Source organism: Electrona antarctica (assembly GCF_951216825.1).
Source record: "Electrona antarctica genome assembly, chromosome: 11".
Lineage (NCBI taxonomy): Eukaryota > Metazoa > Chordata > Actinopteri > Myctophiformes > Myctophidae > Electrona > Electrona antarctica.
This window is the reverse complement of record NC_136792.1, coordinates 11,855,329-11,882,929: the sequence shown is the minus strand read 5'-3', so window position 1 is coordinate 11,882,929 and position 27,601 is coordinate 11,855,329. Positions and strand designations below refer to the sequence as shown.

Sequence of the window (27,601 nt, the reverse complement as noted above, 5' to 3'; positions counted from 1 at the left end):
CACATTACATACACAAGTAGCATGTGAGGAATTAGAGGGGGTGGTGTGTGTGTGTGTGTGTTGGGGGGGTGGGGTGGGGGGGGGGGGGGGGGGGGGGGGGGGGGTTGGGCCTATGGTACGGTCTTCTCTGCCAAGTTCAAACGGCAAATTTGGTGCGGCTTTTTACCAATTTGTGACTATAGCCCAGACGTTATTGTTGGAGCTTAAATAACAGCAACTGACTCTGGACATCATCATGAGCCACTCCGCCGCTCTGAGCTCTGGTCTTCTCTGCTAGTTCTGTCCTCCCTTCATCCAAACACCTCTGTAATGAAGATATGAAAACCCTGCTTCCTTTGTGATTGAAATGACTCCACGCTCCCCCACAGCCACAGCCACACACACACACACACACAGCCACACACACACACGTGTAAACACAGTGCCTCGCTCGCGCATATATTACGACAACCGTTTCTGCACTTGTGATTGCAGGCACATTATGTGCGCATTTGTGTTTGTGTGTGCATGCATGCGTACGTGTGTGAGAGAGAGGGATTTAAAAACAGCACAGTTTACTGGTTCATTAGCACCAGATTAGCTATGCTAATGACATGGATCACCACACACAGAGAACACCCCCCCCCCCTCCTTTATGTTGCTGAAAGGGATACACTGTTTAGTGTGTGTGTGTGTGTGTGTGTGTGTGTGTGTGTGTGTGTGTGTGTGTGTGTGTGTGTGTGTGTGTGTGTGTGTGTGTGTGTGTGTGTAATCTATTGCATGGATTAATGTGTCCCGTACCCATAAAAAAAAAGAAAAACTATTGTCCAATAACAATCATAATTCCGCAAAGCATGTATGGCTAATGATGTTGTAATTGCATTAACGAGTTAAAGGAGGGAAGAGGGGAGGAGCAGGGTGGAGATGTCTCCTGATTGGATGTGATCCAGCGGCTTCATTAGCACTGACTCACACAACTTATTCTGTCAATTAACACACTGTTTACACTAGAGCCCCGCCCACATATTGGACACGTCCGCCATTATTTGACTTTTTTAATAATCTGCAATTATCCAGCCGATGTGTCCTGATTTTGGACCACTTTCAACCTGGCGTACCAATTTAGGGCACGTCGTAGGTGAAAATTGTGGGCTACTTCTGAAATTAAACTTCTGAAAATGAAATAGTTTTTTTTAATGTAGAATTAAAGTTATTTTCATATATTAAGTTTAACATCTACTTTTTTTCTATCAGAAAGTTATTTTCATTTATTTATTTGATAATAAAAAAGGGAAATGTTCTCAAAGAGAAGCTTTATTCAAACCTACGTTTTCAAATTGATGAAGATTTTGCAGTATCAGTCTAAACATTAGTGCTGGTGCAATCTGTGTTATAAACATGGTTATGACATGGCGTTGTAGACACTACGTGTAAGTGTAGGTTCTGCCGTAGTAGAAAGGGCTGCGGCGGCAAGCAGGTTTATGTATCGAGCACTGATCCATTTCCGGAGCGGACTGCCGTAGCCGTCGCTGCTTAAAGTCCCTATTGTTAACCGGTACAGGAATCAGGATGGGATGCAAAACTCTGGCATCGGTTAACTTGGGCTCCAACGCATAGTGCATCAACCCAAAGATCACATTGGTTTGATTCCTGCTGAAGACTGGTGCTGCATGTCTGTCCCCCTAGTGGGTTACCTGTCTCTATCCTACCTGCATGTCTGTCCCCCTAGTGGGTTACCTGTCTCTATCCTACCTGCATGTCTGTCCCCCTAGTGGGTTACCTGTCTCTATCCTACCTGCATGTCTGTCCCCCTAGTGGGTTACCTGTCTCTATCCTACCTGCATGTCTGTCCCCTAGTGGGTTACCTGTCTCTATCCTACCTGCATGTCTGTCCCCTAGTGGGTTACCTGTCTCTATCCTACCTGCATGTCTGTCCCCCTAGTGGGTTACCTGTCTCTATCCTACCTGCATGTCTGTCCCCCTAGTGGGTTACCTGTCTCTATCCTACCTGCATGTCTGTCCCCCTAGTGGGTTACCTGTCTCTATCCTACCTGCATGTCTGTCCCCCTAGTGGGTTACCTGTCTCTATCCTACCTGCATGTCTGTCCCCCTAGTGGGTTACCTGTCTCTCTGCTATCCTACCTGCATGTCTGTCCCCTAGTGGGTTACCTGTCTCTATCCTACCTGCATGTCTGTCCCCCTAGTGGGTTACCTGTCTCTATCCTACCTGCATGTCTGTCCCCCTAGTGGGTTACCTGTCTCTATCCTACCTGCATGTCTGTCCCCCTAGTGGGTTACCTGTCTCTATCCTACCTGCATGTCTGTCCCCCTAGTGGGTTACCTGTCTCTATCCTACCTGCATGTCTGTCCCCCTAGTGGGTTACCTGTCTCTATCCTACCTGCATGTCTGTCCCCCTAGTGGGTTACCTGTCTCTATCCTACCTGCATGTCTGTCCCCCTAGTGGGTTACCTGTCTCTATCCTACCTGCATGTCTGTCCCCCTAGTGGGTTACCTGTCTCTATCCTACCTGCATGTCTGTCCCCTAGTGGGTTACCTGTCTCTCTGCTATCCTACCTGCATGTCTGTCCCCTAGTGGGTTACCTGTCTCTATCCTACCTGCATGTCTGTCCCCTAGTGGGTTACCTGTCTCTATCCTACCTGCATGTCTGTCCCCCTAGTGGGTTACCTGTCTCTATCCTACCTGCATGTCTGTCCCCCTAGTGGGTTACCTGTCTCTATCCTACCTGCATGTCTGTCCCCCTAGTGGGTTACCTGTCTCTATCCTACCTGCATGTCTGTCCCCCTAGTGGGTTACCTGTCTCTATCCTACCTGCATGTCTGTCCCCCTAGTGGGTTACCTGTCTCTATCCTACCTGCATGTCTGTCCCCCTAGTGGGTTACCTGTCTCTATCCTACCTGCATGTCTGTCCCCCTAGTGGGTTACCTGTCTCTATCCTACCTGCATGTCTGTCCCCCTAGTGGGTTACCTGTCTCTATCCTACCTGCATGTCTGTCCCCCTAGTGGGTTACCTGTCTCTCTGCTATCCTACCTGCATGTCTGTCCCCTAGTGGGTTACCTGTCTCTCTGCTATCCTACCTGCATGTCTGTCCCCTAGTGGGTTACCTGTCTCTATCCTACCTGCATGTCTGTCCCCTAGTGGGTTACCTGTCTCTATCCTACCTGCATGTCTGTCCCCTAGTGGGTTACCTGTCTCTATCCTACCTGCATGTCTGTCCCCTAGTGGGTTACCTGTCTCTATCCTACCTGCATGTCTGTCCCCCTAGTGGGTTACCTGTCTCTATCCTACCTGCATGTCTGTCCCCCTAGTGGGTTACCTGTCTCTCTGCTATCCTACCTGCATGTCTGTCCCCTAGTGGGTTACCTGTCTCTCTGCTATCCTACCTGCATGTCTGTCCCCTAGTGGGTTACCTGTCTCTATCCTACCTGCATGTCTGTCCCCTAGTGGGTTACCTGTCTCTATCCTACCTGCATGTCTGTCCCCCTAGTGGGTTACCTGTCTCTCTGCTATCCTACCTGCATGTCTGTCCCCTAGTGGGTTACCTGTCTCTATCCTACCTGCATGTCTGTCCCCTAGTGGGTTACCTGTCTCTATCCTACCTGCATGTCTGTCCCCTAGTGGGTTACCTGTCTCTATCCTACCTGCATGTCTGTCCCCCTAGTGGGTTACCTGTCTCTATCCTACCTGCATGTCTGTCCCCTAGTGGGTTACCTGTCTCTATCCTACCTGCATGTCTGTCCCCCTAGTGGGTTACCTGTCTCTATCCTACCTGCATGTCTGTCCCCCTAGTGGGTTACCTGTCTCTATCCTACCTGCATGTCTGTCCCCTAGTGGGTTACCTGTCTCTATCCTACCTGCATGTCTGTCCCCCTGTTTTACCCGTCTCTCTGCTGTCCTACCTGCATGTCTGTCCCCCTGTTTTACCCGTCTCTCTGCTATCCTACCTGCTTGTCTGTCCCCCTGTTTTACCCGTCTCTCTGCTATCCTACCTGCTTGTCTGTCCGCTCTCTGTCCAGTATTCCATGGCTCTTTATTGTCCTACATAATAAATAAAACTAAAACAAAGAAGGGGCTGCAGAAGTGACATCATGCCGGCTCGGTAGACCCATAATTGCGGGCATGGATGGGCCATTTTAGTGCACATGGTGTGAAGTAGGCGAAAGAGGGACAGGGCGGGCTGAGGAGCTGAGTGTGCACGGCTGTCACTGACACACACGTACACATGCATACAGTTATGTTTCACTTAACCTCGCGTTACCTCTAGACTTTCCACCAAGGAGGAAAGCCTGGTATTTGTTACAACAATTACAATTTACAATTTAGGCATTTAGCAGACGCTCTTAATCCAGAGTGATTTACATTAAGCAATAACAAAAGCATATATAAAGCATATAAAAAACATATATAGTTATCAAACTAAGAACGTAACAGTGGAGTATCTATGTAAACTATACATACTATATTATATATTATGCATGTGTACTATAAATTGCTATGACTACATAAAATGCAATTCTAGTGCTGTCTACGTAACAAGCTATAAAGTCTGTTTAAAATACTATCCAAGTCTACCTTACATAAAGTGCTATCTAAGGGGCTAGGCTAGGGCAAGTGCTACGGGCCATGGTGGAGTCTGAAGAGGTGGGTTTTCAGACTACGGCGGAAGATTGGGAGTGAGGCTGCAGTTCTGACTGTGATGGGAAGTGCATTCCATAGTTTTGGAGCCAGAAGGGAGAAGAGTTTGGGACGTGTGGAGCGTTGTCCCGGCGTTAAAAACGGACCCGTGTGAACTGGTCTAGGCTACAGTTGGATACTGAAAAAATAAAATAAAAATAGGGGTTCCGGTTCCGGTTTTCCAATCCCCATTTAAATGCTGAATCAAGTATAACTAGTAGTTTAGTCTTGCCAGTCGCTACGAGTTGGAAGATGGATATACCAGACAAACTATTCGTATAAGCGAAACTACGCTGCATCAAAGGTTTTATTGGTTATAGTAGGCCCTGGTCTAAAATGATGATGCCCTTGATCGCAGGATATTACTCTGGGTCATTCTGGTGGTTCCGGCCTAATGACTACAAACCAGTGACTACAACATGACGCAAGTTATTTCCCCTCCAGTCCGGATCAGAAACGCAAATTGTTTTATTGATCCCAGGCTATGTTTCACTAACGCAAACCTACAGAATAAGATAATATAACGCACATCCTCCGGTCTTGGTGCTGAGCCAAACTGTTATACTAACAGATATCATAAACAAAAGTGAGCTGCGAGCCCTTGCTTTTGTTCACTAACGCAAACCTAACCTAAGCAAACATAACAGTCTCCTTATTGCTACACTAGTGATGTTGCACAGTATGATCTGTAAAGAATTAGAATCTCCCTATGCAGGCTTGTCACGCACAGTAAGTAGTTATTGTGCAGTGCAGTGGACTGGACTCAAATCATACGTACGTAGGTATACTGTATGTGCAAACGCACATACATACAAACATACCTACAGTACAATACCACATGTTAACTTGATGAGCCAACTAAATATACTGATAATAGTGACGTAGATTATAGCACTTAATATTTATACACACACACACACACACACACACACACACACACACACACACACACACACACACACACACACACACACACACACACACACACACACACACACACACACACACACACACACACACACACACACACACACACACACACACACACACACACACACACACACACACACACACACACACACAAAAGGTAGGCTACATAGTATTTCAAATGTATTAGAAATGTCAAACTCATAATTTAAGACAATATTGTTATGACACTATGGGCAGTATTATGCGTGTCTTAAGTACCAGGTCTTATTACTTAACTTAAGACCTGGAGGCGTGGTCAATGCTGTTTGGCCACTCAGAATAGCCAAATGGCATTGACCACGCCATGGTACTTAAGACACGCATAATACTGCCCTATATGGTGATTTGTTGTGAGTTTACAGATGCAGAAAGATTATTTCATGCTTGTTGTTGCGGTTTGTGTGTGCCGGGGTGTGTGTGTGTGTGTGTGTGTACCTCCTGTCGCGGCTGCGTGACCTGTGTGAACGGTGGCTTTTTCGCTCTGCACTGCGACTCCTCCTCCTACGAGATGAACCATGAGACGAACTGCTGCTGGAGCGTCTTCTACGCCTGAGGGAGGCGCGCGCGCACACGCGCGCACACACACACACACACACACACACACACACACACACACACACACACACACACACACACACACACACACACACACACACACACACACACACACACACACAAACACGACTCTTTATATTTATAATTGTACATAATTACATAAACAAAGGCTCCTTACATTGTGCATTTGTTATTCCAGATACATACATAGACCTCAGGTGTCACAGCGACAACGCAGCAGGCACCAACATCAGGACAGACACAAGAGTAGGAAGTTACAACCAAGAGAAGTGGTAGAATACTTGAGAGTAGCCGTTGTATTTTTTTCATACTACTTGCACTGCTATTTATTTAAAAAAGAATGTTCTGCTATCCTTTATTTTTGCTGCAATGTCGAGGAGCCAAAAAACTAGGATATTACTCTTATATAAGCTTTCATCTTGCATCATTTAATACACTCTGGCGTCTCAAACTAACATCATAACAGACCATCACTTGGATGTCCTTATAGAGTCCATAATTCACAGTTAAATAAAGAAATAATCGCATGTCTATCAAATCCTTCCCACATCGTGTCCCTTGCCACCTCCAGCTCAGAGCTCTCCTTTTCGCTGTGCAGCTTCCCACAACATCCTGCTAACCATTCTAACACCATGCTCCCAGATCTCCTATGTGCACACAGTATATAAATATACTTTTTTTATTTATTTAGCTTTAGTTTGCAGGTTATACCAGGCCCAAACGTGTCCTTAAAGTCTGCACATTTCAGCAGTCTATAATAATGTCTGCTTTAGGCCTGCTGTTGTTTAGCAGCGTGGTTCTCAAAGTGGGGTCCCTGGGGGGGTTCAGAGGGTTACCAGCTAAATGAGTTTACATTTGCCAATTGAAAATAGCTGATCTAACAGCACAAGAAATTGTGAATCGTTTCTCAACATTTTAACAACACAAATCTTGGTGGTCACTGACACAAAACATCTTCAGATGGGAGTTTGCTGCCAAATATTTCATATTAATTTGGGGGTCTTCGACATGACAAACCACTGCTGAAGGCCTGGATCAACAGTGATCTTTACCTGATGGTAAAGATTTTATCCCCTGAGCTCAATGGTAGAAATATCTGCACTTGCGCAGGAAACGGGTTCAAATCCAGGGTAGAAGAGTTACGTTATGTAGGCCTGCTTTTATGTGGCTACATCATAATGTGAACACACACACAGCTTCTATTCTGTAGTTAGTATCTACTACTAAATATGAACACACACACACACACACACACACACACAGCTTGCAAACAGTTTGAACAATATTAATTATTAAAAAAAAAAAAAGAAGCTTTCAGCAAAGCCAAAACACTCAAATCTGTTTAGCCAAAAAAAAAAGGAAAAACAGTGTCTGGGGTCCGCTGGGAACTGGAGACAGAGGAGAGAAGAGAACAAGCGCTACAAATGACACAGATTTTGTAACGGGGAGAGAACCATTAGTGTTCTAAAAGACTGGATCCCATGAGCGGAGCCTCACAACACACCCAGCACAGAGACAGAACACACACGGGGGACCGCGGCGGAACCAGCTGCCTGGGACGTTTCATTTGAACGGGGGGGCGGGGGGCGGGGGGGGCATAAGCAGCAGTCATGTAACGCTGATGCACAAGTTAATATGATTAAACAGAATGTTTTATAAAGCCCCCCCCCCCAGTGCATGAGCAGGAAGTCGTTTTGCGTGAAAATGGTATGAAAGTATATCCAAATTAGGATGGAACACACTAGTGCACGCAGTACACGTGCACCTTCCACACACACACGCACGCGCTGAACGGTGCATGCAGATGTACACTGTATACACACCAAGGGGATCATTGTGTATTCATATAATGAACTAGAGGTTCATGGTGGGCTTTATAGTTACATCTTGTGTACACAGGTACGTACATAAGACGAGAACATGCAGCAGCATAAGTAATAATAGTCATTACGAACAGAAAAGAAAATAGCAGACACAAAACTACTGTAGGCTAATGATACGGGAATGTGTATATAAATATACAACATATACAAAACGATGATACAATAGCAGCAGTTGGAACTTGCTCTGTGCCTGGTTGGCATTTGATTCAAGCTGTCGGTTTAATGTTTGGGTCAGAGTGCACGCTCTTGGCCACAGATATCAGCGTAGCCGAGTGTTCGAAGCTTGTGCACAATTCAGACTGCCACTAGGTACTTTGACATGGTTTTCATCACGTTATACTTCTTCTACAATATTACCTTTATTAATTGTCCTATTAAACTAGCCCTTATCTCTCATTGAGTTCTTCCATCACTGGTCTGCACTCTCCAGATAAAATGATCTCTCTCTCTCTCTCTCCCTCTCGTTTAAAAGTCACATAAGTAGAATGCAAAGAGATAAATAAAGTGCTTCAAAGAACCTATAGGACACCAGCAAACATCAAACCTAGCATGTCTAAACAACATCCCATCTAAATAACATGCTTAACATTTGTGGTCAAAACCAAAACAAATCTAAATAATAAAACGTGTGAACAAGTAACCAACATAGATCTCTCTTTCTCCCTCTCTCTCTCATGTACATGTGGCCTTGGTCAATTGATCGAAATGTATTGCTAATTGATAAGGGACTGCGGTCCCACAAGGTTTACGTTGCCCAGCCAGCCACACCCCACACAGACAGCCGAAGACTTCCCATCAGCGGTAATGGACCTTGACCAAGCTTCATAAATAATTACAATCAGATGGCCTTGTCTGAAGCCCACACACACACACACACACACACACAGTGTCCGTTATGCATGGATGTATAGACTGTGTACAGTGTGTAGTGTAGACACTCTCCACAGGCTGCCTCCTGTGTCATCAACTCCTCGAGGACAAAATGCCACAACAGCCACATAAAAGGTCCTTTGCTAAATGCATGGATTAAAGCTAAATAAAATCTCACCACTGAAAATGTGTATATGACCAAAGTGATCTAATGTGTGATTTGTTAAAGAGACTGAATGGAGCCCCAAACACACTATAGTGCCGTTTCCTCCTGTAAAATGCTCTAATATTTTAAAATAATAACCAAAAATAGCCGATCTACAAGCTCTTGTAGATAGACTATTGTTGTTATGCAACATGCTTCCATAGGAGACATGCTGACCTCTATGGAATCCTAATGACTGAAATCAGTCGTGGCGACTGATAACTTTAATCCATCTAAATGACATGAAGCTTTAAATACAGTGCGAGTTTCTAGCTTTCAATGTGTGGGCTTGCCTACAGATACAAGTATTATATTCCTCTTCTATAGGGTCCTCACAAATGCAAAATGTGCTGTCTAAAATAGTAATGTCAGTCTATTTTAAACTTGTATGGGCCTTGAATGGGTGGCGGTTGCCTAGCAATAAGCATCCTCTCTAAAGAGCCAAGTGCGTTTTCCACATAAGAATACAGTATAACTGTATGAATTCTAACTATAACTATAATAACTATATAACTACTGCCAAAGCCTAGAAATAAGCACATGGCTCATGTACATCAATTGGAAATCAAAGGATCAATTGCAGAGTTACAATCAGCCTATGTCAACTTATGTTTGTCTGTCACACAAGCTAGGGTGGTAATTTGTCTTACTTCAAGTTGTCATTACAAAAACATTAACCACTTAAGCTACACTTTACTTTGTCGTACAGCGGGGCCGTGCGAAAAGCCAACCTACAAGCTTAATGTGGACGTTTTTGAAAGTCTGTTCTTTTATCTTCTTTTATCAGCTTTACGCTTTACGCATGCTGCACACCAGACGCATGGATTTGGCAAACAATCCGGCTATCAACAAGAAAAGTCTTTTGGCTCTCTACTGGCTCCTTTGGTCGCAAATAATCCATTTACTCCATCTCTCTCTGATGCAATAAATCACTTGTGGCACAGAAATTACGTTCACTCTTTCAAAGATTGTTTTATTGATAGAATATTTCCATCATTTGAACAGTTTCGAACTTAAATTCGCTCAAATACTTACAACTTTGTAAAACAAACTACTACATCTTTGCCAATGGAATCCAAATTCTTTGTCAGATCCTTTGATTAAAAGGATTAAAGGCACTTATTAAAGGCGTTGTTTACTAGACTAACTTGGGTGGTACTGCCTCCTTAAGACTATTTGCAACAGCCAGAGAAAACTAGAAGAAGACGTCACTGAATGGACATAATTCCAGACACTGCTACATTACATACTTTTTACACTTATCAAAAGAAACTTCATGTCAGTCATCTCTGCCAGCGGTTCTCAACCCCTGTATAAGTCAGTGCTCCAGTCGGGCCACCCCAGAGCCTTCTATTATTAGAGAGTTGAGTCACCTCCGTTGGCCTGAACCGGACGTTTACGGAATGCGTCTATGAGTGTTTGTCACTATTTCGAGTTACATGAATGAACCACGTGACGGACGCTGTTTTCTGCTCCTTTACGTAACTCTTTTAATAGAAGGCTCTGGGACACCCTATAGTCAAATATGGATATAAGACACTGCGTAAATGACATATCTATCACATATGAAGTCCTCAGCCCAATCAGAGCTCTATTGATGCTAACATAAAACGTAAAAGTTTATTATTTAAAAATGTATAAAACCCATGTGGGGGGAAATTTGAGGTACTTTAGTGGAAAACTGTCAGTGTGCACGAGACATTTAGCATTGATGCATTTCAATAACGACAAGCAAACTATGGAACACGTTAGCCTAGCCTTCAATGTGATAGCCTATTCGATCAAATTTCTCCATAACCATTATCTAATGATCTTATTTATCATTCTTTCTCTACTATACTTTGAAGTTGAACGAAATTTGCAATAGGGATTGCAAACTCATTTGCAATACTCCTTTTCTTATGCATAAGGTAAGGATAAGAAAAAGGAAGTTAATATAAAAAGGAAATACCTATTCTTATTTTTGACTGTTTCTTTTTGAAAACTCAGAAAACCCCAATAAAAGCTAAGGGGGGAGGGGGGGGGGGGGGGGGGAATACAATACCATACTCATAAACTAAGATTTAACTGAACTTGTGCAAAAACGTACATTGCAATATTATGTAATTTCACAATAACACATAACAGAATGTCACACAGCCTCGAGTTCAGAAAGCCAACCTTGCATAATAATGAAAATCTGTCATTATGTTTAATCCATTAAGACCTGAGGCCAATTCTACAAATGCCTTCTAAATCAATAGTTCTCATAAAAGATTTTTTCAAAAATGTTCAAAAATAGCACATTTTAATATAAAAAAAGAAAGTGACACGATGAGCTTGTATATCTCCCATTTGTGAAGAGCAAGAGGTTGTTTAGGGTAGATATTATGCTTGTGCTACATTCACCACTACATTCATTTTGATCTGCTTGCTGCTGATTTGTTTTTACCAGGCTAACTCAATTCAAAGTTAACCATCCAATACAAAAGTTACAATAAACAGATAAAACACCATAAAATAAATAGGAATAATACAAAAACCTGATAAAGCAAAAGCAACACAGTCAGTCAAACAATACATATCCATATCTATAAGAAATATTTTCAACTCTGGCATTTGGAGCCGATTTTAGACGAGCACCCATGGCGTTACACCAAGGGACCCAAGCCTTGGTGTACCGCACTACAGCCCCTATGAGGGATTCTCCCCGTTGGCCAGGGTAGATACAAGGCTTCTGGGTTTTAGGAGCTACTCTGCTACACCAGGGGCTCTCAACGTTTTTGGCCGGGGACCCCCGGAAATGCTTTGGCAATGTCTCGGGACCCCTCCCGACCCCCAATATAAATTGACTGCTACAATTGACACCATAAATAAATACTGAAACCAGATATAATCATTAGGGAAGGTGCATGTACTGTGTACTATATGTAAACTCTTAATTTCCATTTTCTAGCCACTGTTTTTATTATTTGGGGACCCCCCAAAATAATGTGGCGACCCCCCGAGGGGTCAAGACCCACGGGTTGAGAACCCCTGTGCTACACAAGCAGCAAAATGTTGGGGTGGATAATGACTTCAACACAAAAAGAAAAAAGCAGAGGACCTGCTCTGGTATAGACCCTTGTTGGTGCTTCAGTCAACCAAGTAAGAATGTAAGTGGTTAAAGAAGACTACATTCTAGTCTGTTTGTGCTGTCTTTTAAAAAATCTTTCTAAAATCTTGTCAAAACTCTTGGACTGTATGGGAGGCTTCAGAGAATAAAATAAGTCTGCACAACAGCTGCTGCTCCTACAGACTAATTAAGCTCACAACATTTAAACCAACCTGGTTGTTGTGAGCTTGTTTGCACATTAAACTTTCGGAGCAGCAGCTGTTGTGCGGACTTATTTTATTCTTTATTGTTCCTTTTTCTGTCCTAGCGACTACATGGATGTGCATACCAATTCTTGTTGAAATAAGTGCTTAACCCCTTTTGGTGTTAGCATTATGTTATGCTTTAGCTATTGAAAAATAGCAGATCTACAAGCTCATATGTCTGCTATTTTTGAAAAATCGAAGAACCACTGACATAGAAACATAGCTTTTTCAGAAAACTGTCAGGATTTAGAAGACATTTTTAGAATCTGATCTCAGGTCAAAATGGGTTAAGAGAACGTGAAACTACTGGTAGAATGCATGATGCTGTCCTAGCCTCGCGCAGCCAGACTTCTATCTATCGCAACGTGAGGCTAATGTTGTCCTGCACGATTATTACATTGGCCAGTCACTTGACTTCTGACATTATCATTATTGTCTCCACCAGGCCGAAGGCATGGGGAGAGAGTATGTTTTGCACTCCGTCCGTCCGTCCGTCCGTCCGTCCGTCCGTCCGTCCGTGTGTCCGTCTGTGAACAGCTAATCTCTGGCACCGTTGGCTTGATCGCAGCCATACTCTGCACACACACTCCCTGAATGCCAGAGCTGAACCTCTGCCCCAACGTTTTCACATTGGCCTGTTATAGCGCCACCAGGAGGCCGCTTTGTGCAAAACAAATTTTTTGACAGTACACCTACAGATTTTGTCCAAACATTACGCAAATTGGTACAGTCTCTCTAGAGCCATTCAATGAAACTGGTCTTTCAGATTTTTCAGACTCCATCCTGATTGGCTAAGATTGGCTTCCAAAGTTCGCAGGAGTGCTCCGTTTCAAACAAAATGCTGCAAATCATGAACACATGGTGTGATTTCCGTGACATTTTGCACGCACATTCCCACTAGGTCGAGGAAGAAATGCCACTTGAATATTTTCAACTCAGCCTCATGGTGGCGCTATAACTGGCCGATTTGTGTTTTTACCTATAACTGCACCGATCTGTGTAAAACCATGTATGCACACTCCCTAGAGGCCAAGGAAAAACCTTTGCCTGGAATTTTTCACATCTGCTCTTTATAGCGCCACCACGAGGCCGACATATGTAAAACACATTTTCTAATATTACTCCTTCAGATTTTATCCAAATTTCACGCAAATCGGTACACATGCTCTCCATAGTCATGTGATCATGTGATTTGTTTGATTCATCATAATTATCCATCCTGATTGGCTACGATTGGCTTCTAAAGTTTTCAGGAGTAGCCCGTTTTGTACAAATTGCCACAACTCCACAACGCAGCGTACGATTGCGGTGAAACTGTGCATGCCTATTCCCACTACTAGGCTGAGGAACTTTTTCTAGTTCTAATTGAGTTTGGCATGTAATTCTGTTTACACCACTGCTCATTGCTCAACCTAGTAGTTTTCCATCAGCCCAGGGCTGTTACTACCCGCTAATTGACGCCATCCGGGTATTTAATGTCACCTTCTGTATACCTTAAAGAAGGCAGTATGTCCGCAATAAACGTCTGTCATTGGCTACGAGTGTGCGTCTATACATGTTTTGATTTAGTATCTTTCCCGTTGGCTGGCACCTCACTAGGACCGGTGTGCTGTGCACCTTTTGCTTATAGTGTTGTCTTACCTCCTGTCTCTGTCTCTCTCTCTGTCCCTGTCCCTCTCTCGGTCTCTGGAGCGCGATCGGCTTCGTCGATTGGCCCTGCGGCTGGTCACCCTGCTCCCAGAGGACGAAGAGGAGGAGGACGACGACGAGGAGGAGCGACGACGCTGCTTTCTCTTCCTCTCTTTGCTCCGGCTCTTTTTCTTCCTCTCTTTGCTCCGGCTGTCATCTTCACTGTCTGATGACCGCCGACCCATGACGCCCGACCCTCAGCTGAAACAACACATGCAGAAATGCACGAACATATTAACTGTCATATACAGACTACTACTATACAGTTCAATGAAGATATTAACAATCATTTAATTTGCTGTCGGGTGAAAACCTCATCTGTCCAAAACGTGTATACTTTTCAGGATTCAAATTCAAAAATAGCAACTTAGCAAGTGCGTTTCCAGCTTGGAGATCTGCAATTTTTGCTACTTGTGTGTGACACTGTACTTAGTATGACGAAGCAGGGCATTACTTACAAAATAAATAAATAACATAAAATGTAAAATTATGGAGATAAGAGGTTTCTGCCCGACAGCAAATATATAAATAAATACATTAAACACCACATTGTCCCCGTCTGTGTAAACCTTGTATTGTAGGTCCCCCATAAGTGTTACTTTACAGGAAATGGAAAATAACCTGTATTCCAAATAGATCCAATCCAATGTAGTTATGATTTAGTCACAGCTAAGCTTGTTAATGGACGACTTCAACACTTTTCAACCCCCATCCTCACTAATGTTCATGATAAAATAGTCTCATCATCATCATTTTTGGACCGCGGTCGAGATCATGGATTTCACAATGCCACGCCAGACTTTCCGGTCCTTCATTGCCATCCCTGCTTACTGATGCATGTGTCCCTAGCGATGACATCAGGGAACTACAGTTTTCTACCTCTGGTCTGCTTTGAGGCAGGATTCCAGAGAAGGAAAGATATAACCTCATTGTCAGCTCTGTAGCAGTGGCCGGCAAACTGTGTTCTTCTGGATCGGACTAGTGAAGAAACACAGGGAAGTTTGCTGTATATTAGATTAGTCGATGGGTGGCTCTCCCAAGACAGATTTTGCGCTATCATTAGAAGGTGGGTGTAAGTGCCATAGGAGTAAGTCTCATAGGAGCGCTCATAGGAGGGCTGTGGGCAGTTCAGAAACCCGTCTTCCAGTGACATCATCGATGGGGAATCCAAGCTACCGGTAATAGAAACTGCAGGCTTTCTATTCCTGAACGGTTACCATGCTATTGTTACCATGCCATCGTTATTAAAATCGATAATAAAAATCTAAATATTATATTCTTTTTTTTAAGTCTTAAAAATAATCTGCCTAACAATGATGTCACTGGAAGTCGGGTTTCTCATCTGCCCACAGCCCTCCTATGTAGCCTCCTTCCTAGCCTTACTCATCTACGAAGAGAAAAGCCTGGACCTAAAGGATGAGTGTTCTGCCAGAAGTGTCAGGCCGGAACATCCGTTGGACGTATTTCCCCAGGACACGTAATTTTACGACCAATCACAACACTCGTTTCATTCACGGAGAATATAGACATATTTGTAAAGCGTCAACGTAATTTCCTTGGCCAGGAATTCCGCCAAAATCCCACTACTTAAGTTAAACCACTCAACTGGCTATGGTCTTGTATGCCCAGCGTGCCTACTATGAGGCACAGACTGAGTAGAAGAAAACGGTGCTATTTTATCATGAACATTAGTGAGGACAAATTATATGAAGATAGGTTGAAAAGTGGTGAAGTCGTCCTTTAATACTTTTGGTTCAATATGTAGCCTACAAAACAACTTAACCACTTTTTGGAAAAATAGCTGAACTACAAGCGCACAGCTTGTAGATTGTGTGACTCACTCCGTTGTACAACAAAGTAGGGAATTAATCTTAAAAGAAAACGTACAAAGTTGAAGGGAATATGATGACGATATGCAAACTATATGATACAATATATAACACATGAATCATACAGAAATATGGACATACAGTAACATGAATATACCATTACATAAACAAACATTAACAATCAAATATAGAAATATATGTACATAATAACAGTCATATGCCTATATGACTGTTATTACAAGTCTATCTTAGTTATTAGTTATCACTAATATACTACTTAGTTCAGTTGTTGTGGTGCTGCTAAGAACTTACCAAACTGCGTCAAGCTTTACAATCAAATAAACATATAAATCATATTCTGTATGTACTATGACTAGAGGCATGTATCGCAGAATGATGGCTGTAATATCAACGTTGTCGCTGTAGAGATATAGTTAAAATAGGTGTCAACAGATACAGATACTCCTACAGCAGCTTGTTAGCATGATGCTAACGCCAGTGAAACCATTCAATGGCCATAATATTCAACGCCGGTGCTTATTATTATTTCCACAGCGCAGACTGAGCCTCGGACAGTGTGTCACATTATAGTTATGACAATAATATTGATATTTACCTTGATAAGAAGAGCCCGCTGTGTATGAAATCAAATGTTATGGACACTACTAGTCTTCTGTACACAACAACACAAGCATGCAGTACTCACTCTGCTGCTATCCAGGCTCAACCAATCGGCGCACAGAAGAGTCGATCGGATGCAGGCGGACACAGTCTATCACAGAGCGAACGATGGATGGAGATTCTCAGACAGTGCTTTTTATTTTTGGGGGCGGGGAGGGGGGTATATTATGATTAGCATTCATCGCCATATGGCCCAGGCCAGGGCCTACTATATGAGCCTAACTTCTGGTATAGGAGTCTAGGGACATTTTAAAAGTAATCTGGCCATGCACTCCAAAAACAGCTATATAGGCTACAATTTGACTTTATAAGGCTAATGTATGAACCAATAAAGCTATAGTTAGAAATGCTGTAAGAGATATATTATACACTTTTGGGAAAATGTCCATTAGTTAAATATGAGTAAATTAAAAATGCCCAATCGGTGATGCAACCAAAACAGATACAGCCTCAAGACCAACAATAAAATTAAGTGTTTATGAGGGCAGTGGAGAGTGGTGCTCAAACTTTTTTCATGTAATGGACCCCCAAATGTATTTGGCCGTGGAAACCTTAGAGTATATATACTCTAAGGTGGAAACCCATCTGAACATATTTTGTGACTCTCATACAGTGTTTTAGGCTATACAGCAGCAGTAATACATACATGTGTGTATTGCTAAAATGTTTCAAAAATATGTTTTATATATATAAATAAAATAAATAGCAGAACTATAAAGCTTGCAACGCATCACTACATATTTGTTGTGAGATACTGAGATTGTATATATATATATATATATATATATATATATATATATATATAAAAGAGCTGATGTAGTCTATTACATATATTTGAAAAAAGCAGATCACATGCAAGAGCTGCAGGTTGTAGATTTTTGGGGGGGCTGGGGACCCCTGGAAACCCCTTCAAGGACCCTTGGGGGTCCCCGGACCACACTTTGAGAACCACTATAGAACTAAACATACAAATAACCTACAACTAATATATTTAAGGACCAACTTTAAACATTATTAATATATTATTATTAGTATTATTAGTATTTGCTAATTTGCTAAAAGGCCTATTTTGATTCATGATGGGTTAAGTAGTTGCAAACATCTTATATAATTGCATCTAATTATATGTTCAAGTCAATATTGGGCCTTTAACTGATATATAGATATATACATAACTTATACATAACTTATACATAACTTGCATAACAAGTAGGCCTTTTTTGTCCCTTTCTTTTCTTTATTGATATACTGCAGGCTATATATATATATATATATATATACCCTAACCCTAACCTATAAGCTTGTGTCTAGTTTTGTGTCTCAACCAACCATTGATCAGAACCACTTAAATTGCGGAGGTGCACCGTGCTGTATTTTGTATTTGTATAAGTAAATATAGGCCTATGATCCATATCAATGCATGTATGAGCAATTTGTTGTATACTACAGGCTGCACGTATATGCTATAGTGCTGCCCTTAAAATTATGTTAAAAATGTAAACAGAAAGGGTCCAATTAACAAGATATTGGTCACGCACGTTATGCGCCATAACGACACAAATATTTAGTGTTTAATTTAAGTATAGCCGGCTATAGGAAAATCCGTCCGTGAGGGTCCATTTGGTTCTACACTCTCAGAGTTGCATTTACCACTGAGGACTTTACTATATATGTGAGGCATAGCCTATATGCGTTTATGAGTGGATGAATCGATGTTCAGTCACTCACGCACGCGCATGCAGGGGCGAGAGTGTGACTGATTATAAACAACAACTTGATCTTTTCAACTTAATGGATCTCATCATCACTACTAATAGAAATAACAGGTTTTCTAATCTCTTCGCAAGTATAGAAATGCTTTTTCAGATATGGCAGAAAGTATATAGTAGCCTAATTAATGCCCTCGAGGAGAAAAGCCGAGACAAAACATTAATATTTGATGAGGTGTTAGAGAGCCCTTGTTGTGTGGAAATGGCGCTTTATATAGATTATCAATAAACACGCTTAATTTTGCATCAAATTTTAAAAACTAGGCCATGGACTTAAAAAAAACCAACAACACTGTATCTTGTTTCTCGTTTGTTTGGCTGCTATATGTTCATCATCTTCTTCATATCTCGGATAATTGCTGTGTCCCCGCGGCATTCATTCACTTACCTTCACCGCAACGTGAACCATTGTTTATTTATTTAGTTTTTTGAAATACACGCTATAATTTTCAGTATAAGGAGAAGCAAATTGAAAACGGTAATTAGTGAGCCCAATGGCAACGCGTCACGTGAGGCTGTATAATTAAACGTTTAGTTTGCTATTTAACATTCTAATAGCCTGAAAAGGGTCCACTGAGAATTAAATAATAACCATATATAGTCTTCCTAATTATAACGGTTTAAAAACACATGATTGCAGATTAGAAACATAAACCAGAACGGGAGACATTAAATAATTTAGCTCTCATTAGTAGTCTCCAGCCTTTATAACTTTGTTCCATTAAAAAATATTTTAATTGATTATTTCCGGCGTTGTGATATTTATTATCAGAAGCGGTATAGTTTAATTTATTAATAACCTAAATATCACGATTTTCTTTTAATGATCAAATCATATTTATTTCGACTTTTATTTTTCATTGTTATTAGCGACATTGATTTAAACATAGACCTATATATACACAAAAACGTTTACTATGTTGAAGTTCACTTGAGTTATTGCTAAAGATGTTGCGATGAGGAAAGGAATTGTACTCCATCAAGTCGCTTGCCGACGACCAGATCTCGTCTCGGCAAGCGACCCCATGCAGAAGCCATGGCGGTGCATGCCGTGATTCCCCTGCTCTCTCTTTCTTGTCGTCACATCCCAGCTGGTCTCTCTTCTCTTTTACCTGTATCTCTCTCTCCGTGTCATCGTTGTCGCTGCAGATCACAGAGATACTGAGGAGGCTCTCCTCATCCATGTGCTCTCCTCCACACAGGAGCTTGTCACTCTCAGCTTTAGCCACACCCCTGCAGAGAGAGAGAGAGAGAGAGAGAGAGAGAGAGAGTCCTACCCATCTCCCGGGTGTTTAAAAAACTAACTCAGGACAATAGCGACGAATCAACGCTTAATTAAATTAATTAGTCCTTCATGTCAATCTTGGATTAATGGCCAATAGCATCCTCGTCAGGACGACGTGAGACGTGAAGGACTGACTCCCCTCTCTCTCTCTCTCTCTCTCTCTCTCTCTCTCTCTCTCTCTCTCTCTCTCTCTCTCTCTCTCTCTCTCTCTCTCTCTCTCTCTCTCTCTCTCTCTCTCTCTCTCTCTCTCTCTCTCCCTCCCTCCCTCCCTCCCTCTCTCTCTCTCTCTCTCTCTCTCTCTCTCTCTCTCTCCCCCTCTCTCTCTCCTATCAGTGCACGGAGCAGGGACGGGGGGCTCATCCCGGCGTCCTGAGGGGAGGTAATTTGCACGGATCAAGGGGCAGGCGTTGCAAAGTATAAATACTGTGACTTCAATAGCGGATCACCAGGCAGCAAGGTTCGAACTATATCCGCCACCAAGACAGTCAGGAGGAATTGGCTGAGACGAGAGGAGAGATCATCTCTTTCCGGCGGGTTTTTAAAACGCCGAGAGGAGGAAATCCCATAGTTGGCAACAACAACATCATCACCTCGCATTTAGGTCGAACTGAAACCCCAACAACAAGTATTGATGTCTTAAGCTGCTGTGGAGCCGAGACACACACCGAAGGAGGAGGAGAGAGCAAGAGAGAGAGAGAGGGGGAGAGAGAGAGAGAGAGATAGGGAGAGGGGGAGAGAGAGAGAGAACAAGACGGAGAACATTTTTTCTGGAGAGTGCAGAGCCGTGATGGAAGAACTCACTGCTTTTGTGTCCAAGTCTTTTGATCAGAAAGTGAAGGAAAAGAAAGAGGTGATCACGTACAGGGAGGTGCTGGAGACGGGCTCGAACCGCGCCGGCAGGGAGCCTACCACGGAACCGAGCCGCGACGAAGTGGGCGCTGTTGCGCGGGGCGTTGCGCGCTCTCCGAGCGGGGAACCGGACAACATGCTCGGCCCGGATAGAACCAGGGAACCGGGGAGTCCCAAACTCATTGACGGTAAGAGAGAGGGATCAGACCTTTCCCATGCAGCTCTTTCTTATACCACTCACCATGGTATATTAAACCGGCCTGTAGTTCAGCAAGAAATCGGTTTGTTTTCGTATAAAAGTTTGGATACACGAATCTCAATTGCGCATATAGCCTGAAACACACACATTATGACAAACAACAAGGCGGCCTCGCGAATTCACTCAAAATAAATGTCTCTCCACTTGGGTTTGTAATGTAACTTAACATACTCGTGTTGCAAAGTTGGTATAACATGTATATTTTGACCCTTCATTCGGTCTAGGTTTTCTAAAATGCCCCATTGCACTAAACAGAAAGCCTATAACATTACAGCAACCTATTAGTTATCTCAAGTGCCATGGATTATGTGCTAACTAACTAATTCATTCAGTAGAACGACCTTATTTAATCGAAAAACAGATATAGCTTAATACAGCACTGCACTTGAAAGATGGAAATCAATACCTGACATTTTTTTAAATCTACCGCAGGCCATAGAAAACAGACGTAAAAGAAATCAAGCTGTCATTAAATTGATTTAAAACAAATAATCAACTGACAACAAATTGTGGCCAACAAATCACAGGTTATTTTTCAAGGACTGAGCTCAACAATTCGTATAGGCTATAGCCTATAAACGACGTTGAGAATATGATGGATAAGCCTTATACACTAAAAAAAAAAATATATTTTTTTGTAATTCTGCGATCAGGCAAGCCTCGCATATAGCTGTGTTATTGTATTTTAAAACATGGGGCGTGCTTTCCCCCTTTTAATGTCACAATATTGAAGTGTTTGACGATTAATTAGAATTAATAATGTTATGATCCATCAAACAATAAACTATGAAGCGCCGCGTTCATCTCAACGAGCCCGATCATACATCATAAATAAGCCCGTGAAATGTCGTAAAAAATACAATTTAAATAAAGCATTTGTACAGTTCAGAGGAACTATTATAACTGCATGGTTCTTTTTGGACGGTGGAGTATATCATCACACACACACACACACACACACACACACACACACACACACACACACACACACACACACACACACACACACACACACACACACACACACACACACACACACACACACACAATAACGGAGAGATTGATGCATATTTATAAGCAGTTAATAATTAAAGAGCTTTATGTATCTCAAAACATCCGAGGTCTGACATCTGTGTGATTCTTGGGAGGACCCATGTGTTTTTTTCCCGTCTATATTTTATGAAAGGTCAATCTTTGATATTTTTTGGATACATGTTGATACATTCTATTATATCCTCTTTCTTGTCGAGGGCCTGGCCGTCAACTATTACCCTGTTATTACCCTGTTATAGTATATGGAATGTTTGGCATGTTAAAAATGTACAACACATGTGAATAAGAAATATATTTTTTCTTTCTCGTCTGCAAAACTATATATCCAGGCACCACGGACATGAAAGAACGCAAAGAGGACTCTAAGCCTCTGGAAGATGCTGAAACGCAGGCTAAAATCAAACAGAGGAGAAGTCGGACTAACTTTACACTAGAACAACTCAACGAGCTGGAGCGACTGTTCGACGAGACTCATTACCCGGACGCCTTTATGCGCGAGGAGCTAAGCCAGCGGCTGGGACTGTCCGAGGCACGGGTACAAGTAAGAACCACATGTTATTCATAATATACAAACAACAAGAATCATTCTGGATGGATGGATGCTACTAGTAGTATGCTATACACGGTCAAATCACCCGTGTTCATTTATAACTGTCCGAGACTTTTCAAAATGCACTGCCATGTGCACTAGTGCACTCTCGGGGTTACAACAAGCACTGGGAGTTTTATTTCTAATATTATTCATATCCTCTGCTACGGTTTGTTTCAAGTTCATATGAGGGAATATAGGAGGCGTCATTTTATATTCATTTCACTCATTTGGACGCTCGTGGTGGTCTCAGTATATATAGCTTGTTTGTTATATGTGCGTAAATATTGTTAAGATGATGCACATGCCACATGCAAGTTTTCTAAATGCGGGGAATGGGTATAATAAATGTATGCTGATTGAAATGAAATGTATAGGTCCGTGTGTGTGTGTGTGTGTGTGTGTGTGTGTGTGTGTGTGTGTGTGTGTGTGTGTGTGTGTGTGTGTGTGTGTGTGTGTGTGTGTGTGTGTGTGTGTGTGTGTGTGTGTGTGTGTGTGTGTCAGTCAATCTGGCCACATACTAGCATAGGACATATACCGGTTGACAAACGTTGATTTTTGTTTTGTTGCATGTCTTCTAAACTGACATCGAATCATTTATAGTGGCAATGATCTCTGAGTTGCAGCCAGGCCACATTGAGTCGTTTTTATTGTTTATCCAGGTCGCTTTAATCTTAATTGTTCCAACCCACCAAAACAAATAGTCATACAATATTTACCCTCGCTTCACATTAGTAGTATATGTTACCGGCCTGGGGAGAGACCAGCCCAGGCCATCTGCACACAGAAACCCAATATAAGCCGGTTGGTTCAGACAGAGAGCAGAGCAGAGGGGGCTCAATCTCCTGTGTAACTGAGCCGAGCAGTGACAATGAACATATAGACATCGCTTCGCTTCTGATTCATAAAAAAAATATATATATATATATATATATATCTTATTTCAGGCTCTCGAGTCTTTAATCCCTAATGTCTCAACTCGGGGAGGGGGTCGAGATGACTGAAGCAATTGTCTCTCCGTTGAATATGCCTTTCTGTCTTTCACTCTTTCTGAAAAATCATAAAATGGGCCCAAAAAGATAGACCCCCCCCTCCACACACACACACACACACACACACACACACACACACACACACACACACACACACACACACACACACACACACACACACACACACACACACATACACACACACACAGCCTCCCCTCCCCTCTCCCCAGAAAAAAAAAAAGTTGAAGCCTGCATGTGCTTCTGCGAGGGTCTCCCGGCGTGAATTGGAATCTTACCAAGACGTATTGTGTCACACAAGCAAGGCGAGTGCAAGGAGCACGGCTCGAGGATTTGCATACATTATGTAGGCTATTATATAGCCTATATTTTCTGCCCAAATCAAGGTCTGCTGCCCTCTCTCCCACTCCCTGTTGAACCTGGGGCTTCTTCTACCCTGCGTGCTCGCCTCAGTTAGAGGCAGATATACAAGCTCACAAATCGCCACGAATGTGAGACGTTGTGAGCTGTATATCTGCTATATTTACGGCATGCAATGCAACACCGGCGTGCAACTAAAGTATTAAGCAGGCTTAAGATAACACAATGCCCCCACCACCCGAAATAATAATTACATGCTAATCTATTAATACTTTCTTTCATCGTCCAATGATTTGTAAATGAATAAGAACACAAGAGGGTCTTTATTGACACGTATCAGTGTATCAAGCAGACTGGCAGACACGAATCGATATATTTATTTTAATCATGAGTTAGTTGGGGTCTATTTTATATGGGCTATGATGTGATACCAAATGAAGTGCTATTATGTGAACTAATTTATCCCAAGCTTTGTAGGGGGGTTCAAAGTGTTAGCTTATCGTAAGAAATGAAACGTGTCATCGTGCATGATGTGTTTCAAAAAATACTTTATCTGAAATTGACGCTTGTGAGGGAAAACAAAACGAAAGGGACAAACGAGCTATCTTTAAAACGAGGCTTTGTAGCCGAACGTGTTATGGCAGTGATTAAACAAAATTGCTAAACGTCTCGCTGACATAGATTTTCTGCAGATAAGGGTAATTAATTTCAGCGGTCATTTAATGAGAGAGAGAGAGAGAGAGAGAGAGAGAGAGAGAGAGAGAGAGAGAAGAGAGAGGGAGAGAGAGAGAGAGACGTTCTCAGATCGCCTTGCTGCTCTGATGTCCAGAACCGTAATAGCACGCTGCTATTCGATATCTGAGAGACCATTGTGCTCTTCGGGGACGCTAATCTATAGAAAGATGAAACCGAACGCTGACAAGGTTATTTATTATAGTCCAATAGCCTGCGCATTTCCAAAAAGCGCGTTTCTCTATAGCCTAGACCCTCTCATAATAAAGCACGTGGTTCTCAAACTGCATGGGTTGGGGATGAGGTCCATGTGCAGGGGGTCCCCAGCAAAAATTTTCGAAATAAAAAAGTTTAAATAAATAGACTACTATTTTATTTCCCGGCTATTCGTAAAATAGGAAATCTTCAAGCTAAAAAACAAAAAAAAACCGCCTTGTGCTTGTAGATATAGATAGGCCCCTTGACAAAGGTTGACACATCTTGCTTATGGTCCCTGGCACTAAAATGGGGGTCCGCGGCCAAATTCATATGCATTTGGGGGTCCTTGATGTGAAAATGCTTTGAGAACCACTGCCCAAAGCCTAATTTATACTCTGTAGTAGACGGTGTCGCTTGCCTAAAATAACTGATTCTATTAAGCGACACTCTTGCGCAATGGGAGTATAAATTCAATCCTTTTTGTGATTTATAGTGCTTTCCCATTTTTCTTCTGCCCTGCCCCCCTCTCTTTTCCCCCTCTCTCTGTTTTCCTCTCTCTCTCTGGCCCTTGTTATGGGGCTAAATGTAATAATTAAAATCCGGGGTTAAGCACCGCCATTAATATTGCAGAGCCCCTCATGGGATATTGTTTTTCTGCGGTTGTTGTCACTTTGAGAGGAATTACACGTGCCCTCACAAGCAGCTGTCAATCACCGCTGGGCTCTAATTAATTTCTGTTCCCCATAGGTCTGGTTCCAGAATCGAAGAGCTAAATGCAGAAAGCAAGAAAACCAGCTACACAAAGGTATAGGTAGGCCCCTTTTACACCAAAGAGACTGTTTCTACATCAATATATCCACTAAATGTCGTGCGTATATAATGCATCTCAAATACCACATCCCTCATCGCACAATAAGCATGTAAGATGCTGATGTTGTTTAAAGAGTGGTTTTATTTATTTCGTTAATGTCAGACATGTCAACAGCATCATCAGATATATTAACAACGTGTATATCGAGTCTATAGCATGCACACTGTTATTGAATAGCTATATTTGCATGCATGGGCAGTAAATGTGCACGCAGGCGGCAGGCCTCACATCCATGGCCACTTATTATTGAGACTTCATTTCGCTTCTTGGTGGTTTATAGAGATGGAATGAATATTCAACGCATTAATTAGTGTCTCGCCTCTTCTGTTTTCAGGAGTTCTCATTGGAGCAGCGAACCAGTTTGAAGCTTGTCGTGTAGCGCCATATGTCAACGTGGGGGCCTTGCGAATGCCGTTCCAACAGGCAAGTGGCTTTGAAGCGCATAGTCTTTTGACTAGAACCGATCCCCGAACTGCTGTCTTGGCACAGGCCCGGTCCACTGCTAATGGGGGAGTCCAATTCCAATGTAGGGGGTAACTCAACGCGCGTGGTGCCAACACAGCGTTAGATTATAACACGCTAATTGGAAAACCCCCTCGATTGGTTTCATGGATCATTCAAAAGCCAGTTTTTTTTTTATTCAAAGCAAAAATGAGAGGTGCGTTTTCATAATATCAGTTTCATATTCATGCTAGATATTATGGGGTTTAATGCATCACCAGTGTTAGTCCCGGGCCGTTGGATAACCACTCCAAATGTGGGCTTAATTTATACATTGTATGGCTTGTAGATGTGTCCTTTTTTTGGCAAGCGACTGCACGGAGAACGGAGAAGTATAATTGAGCAACAATTAGTTGCCTTATAATCGGGCCACATCTACTGGTCAAATGAGCAAATCTTGATACTGTCACAGTTAGGACAGAAATAGCCCATGTGTGCAAGCTAACGTCACGTGTGTGTGTTCCATTAGCTTGTATAGAGCTGCTATTTTCGCCGCGCAACTCCAGTGTATAGACGTGCATCAGTAAAGTATGTATAGGCTATAGGTATAGACACACTGCTCCCTCGGAGTTAAATGAACACTGAGGATCCCACCGTTCCATTGAGGTCAGACATATATATAAAGGTATAATGTATATCAAACTGGGGGTCCTTGGAATTCAAAAAGGTTGAGAAGCACATGGCCCCAGCTGTGACATGACTCAAAATAGGGTCAATGTGGTTAATTAGCCAATTAAGCCATAGACTTTTCAGACAGCCCTTTTCCAACTCGATTCTACAACAAGCTCACAACACGTCTGCGATGCCATTCGTTATGTGAGCTTGTCGATCTGCTATAGCTATATGTTTGGCTAATGTGTTCCCCCCAGAATATGGATGCTGGGGTTCAAGTGGTCAATTAAGTTTTTAATTAAAGTTAACGTGTTGTTCTCCCCCCCCTCCTCTCTCCCATCCTCCGTGCGTCCCGTAGGATAGTCATTGCAACGTGCCGCCCTTCTCCTTTCAGGTGCAGGCGCAACTGCAGCTTGACAGCGCCGTGGCGCACGCGCACCACCACCTGCACTCGCACCTGGCCGCGCACGCGCCCTACATGATGTTCCCGGCGCCGCCCTTCGGCCTGCCGCTGGCGACGCTCGCGGCCGAGTCGGCGTCGGCCGCCTCGGTGGTGGCGGCGGCCGCCGCGGCCTCGAAGAACACCAACAAGAACTCCAGCATCGCCGACCTCAGACTCAAGGCCAAGAAGCATCAGGCGGCGCTGGGACTGTGACTGCAGGCCGCGTCCGGCATGCGGGACCCGCGGCTGTGACGCACCAATTAACAAACAGACAAACAAACAAACAAAACGTCTCCAAGAGACGGATTGTCTGACTGAACTGAAGACATGTTTTTATACTTCGTCGCACGGCGGTG

The 27,601-nt window shown here is 42.8% G+C and overlaps 2 protein-coding genes across 3 annotated transcripts in view; one reads left to right on the top strand and one right to left on the bottom strand.

Moving 5' to 3' along the window:
- The window catches only part of rsrc1 (arginine/serine-rich coiled-coil 1), a 215,671-nt gene extending 198,854 nt beyond the window's left edge, over positions 1–16,817 (bottom strand). The window contains exons 1-3 of one of the 2 annotated variants that reach the window (XM_079514853.1): positions 16,741–16,817; positions 14,158–14,406; positions 6,079–6,192 (exon numbers count right to left, since the gene is read on the bottom strand). In XM_079514853.1, coding sequence (XP_079370979.1) covers positions 6,079–6,192; positions 14,158–14,390 — 347 coding nt within the window. In that variant the 5' untranslated portion in view covers positions 14,391–14,406; positions 16,741–16,817. Of the gene's footprint in view, positions 1–6,078; positions 6,193–14,157; positions 14,407–16,650 lie in introns of both variants that reach the window. The other variant, XM_079514852.1, reaches the window with a different exon arrangement.
- Positions 16,818–20,556: 3,739 nt separating this feature from the next.
- On the top strand, positions 20,557–27,458 carry shox2 (shox homeobox 2; the record flags this gene model as incomplete). The annotated part of the gene is made up of 5 exons (XM_079513552.1): positions 20,557–20,806; positions 22,260–22,471; positions 25,567–25,624; positions 26,025–26,113; positions 27,162–27,458. 5 exons carry the CDS (start codon positions 20,557–20,559, stop codon positions 27,456–27,458), a joined length of 906 nt encoding a protein of 301 aa, XP_079369678.1.
- Positions 27,459–27,601: the final 143 nt, after the last annotated feature.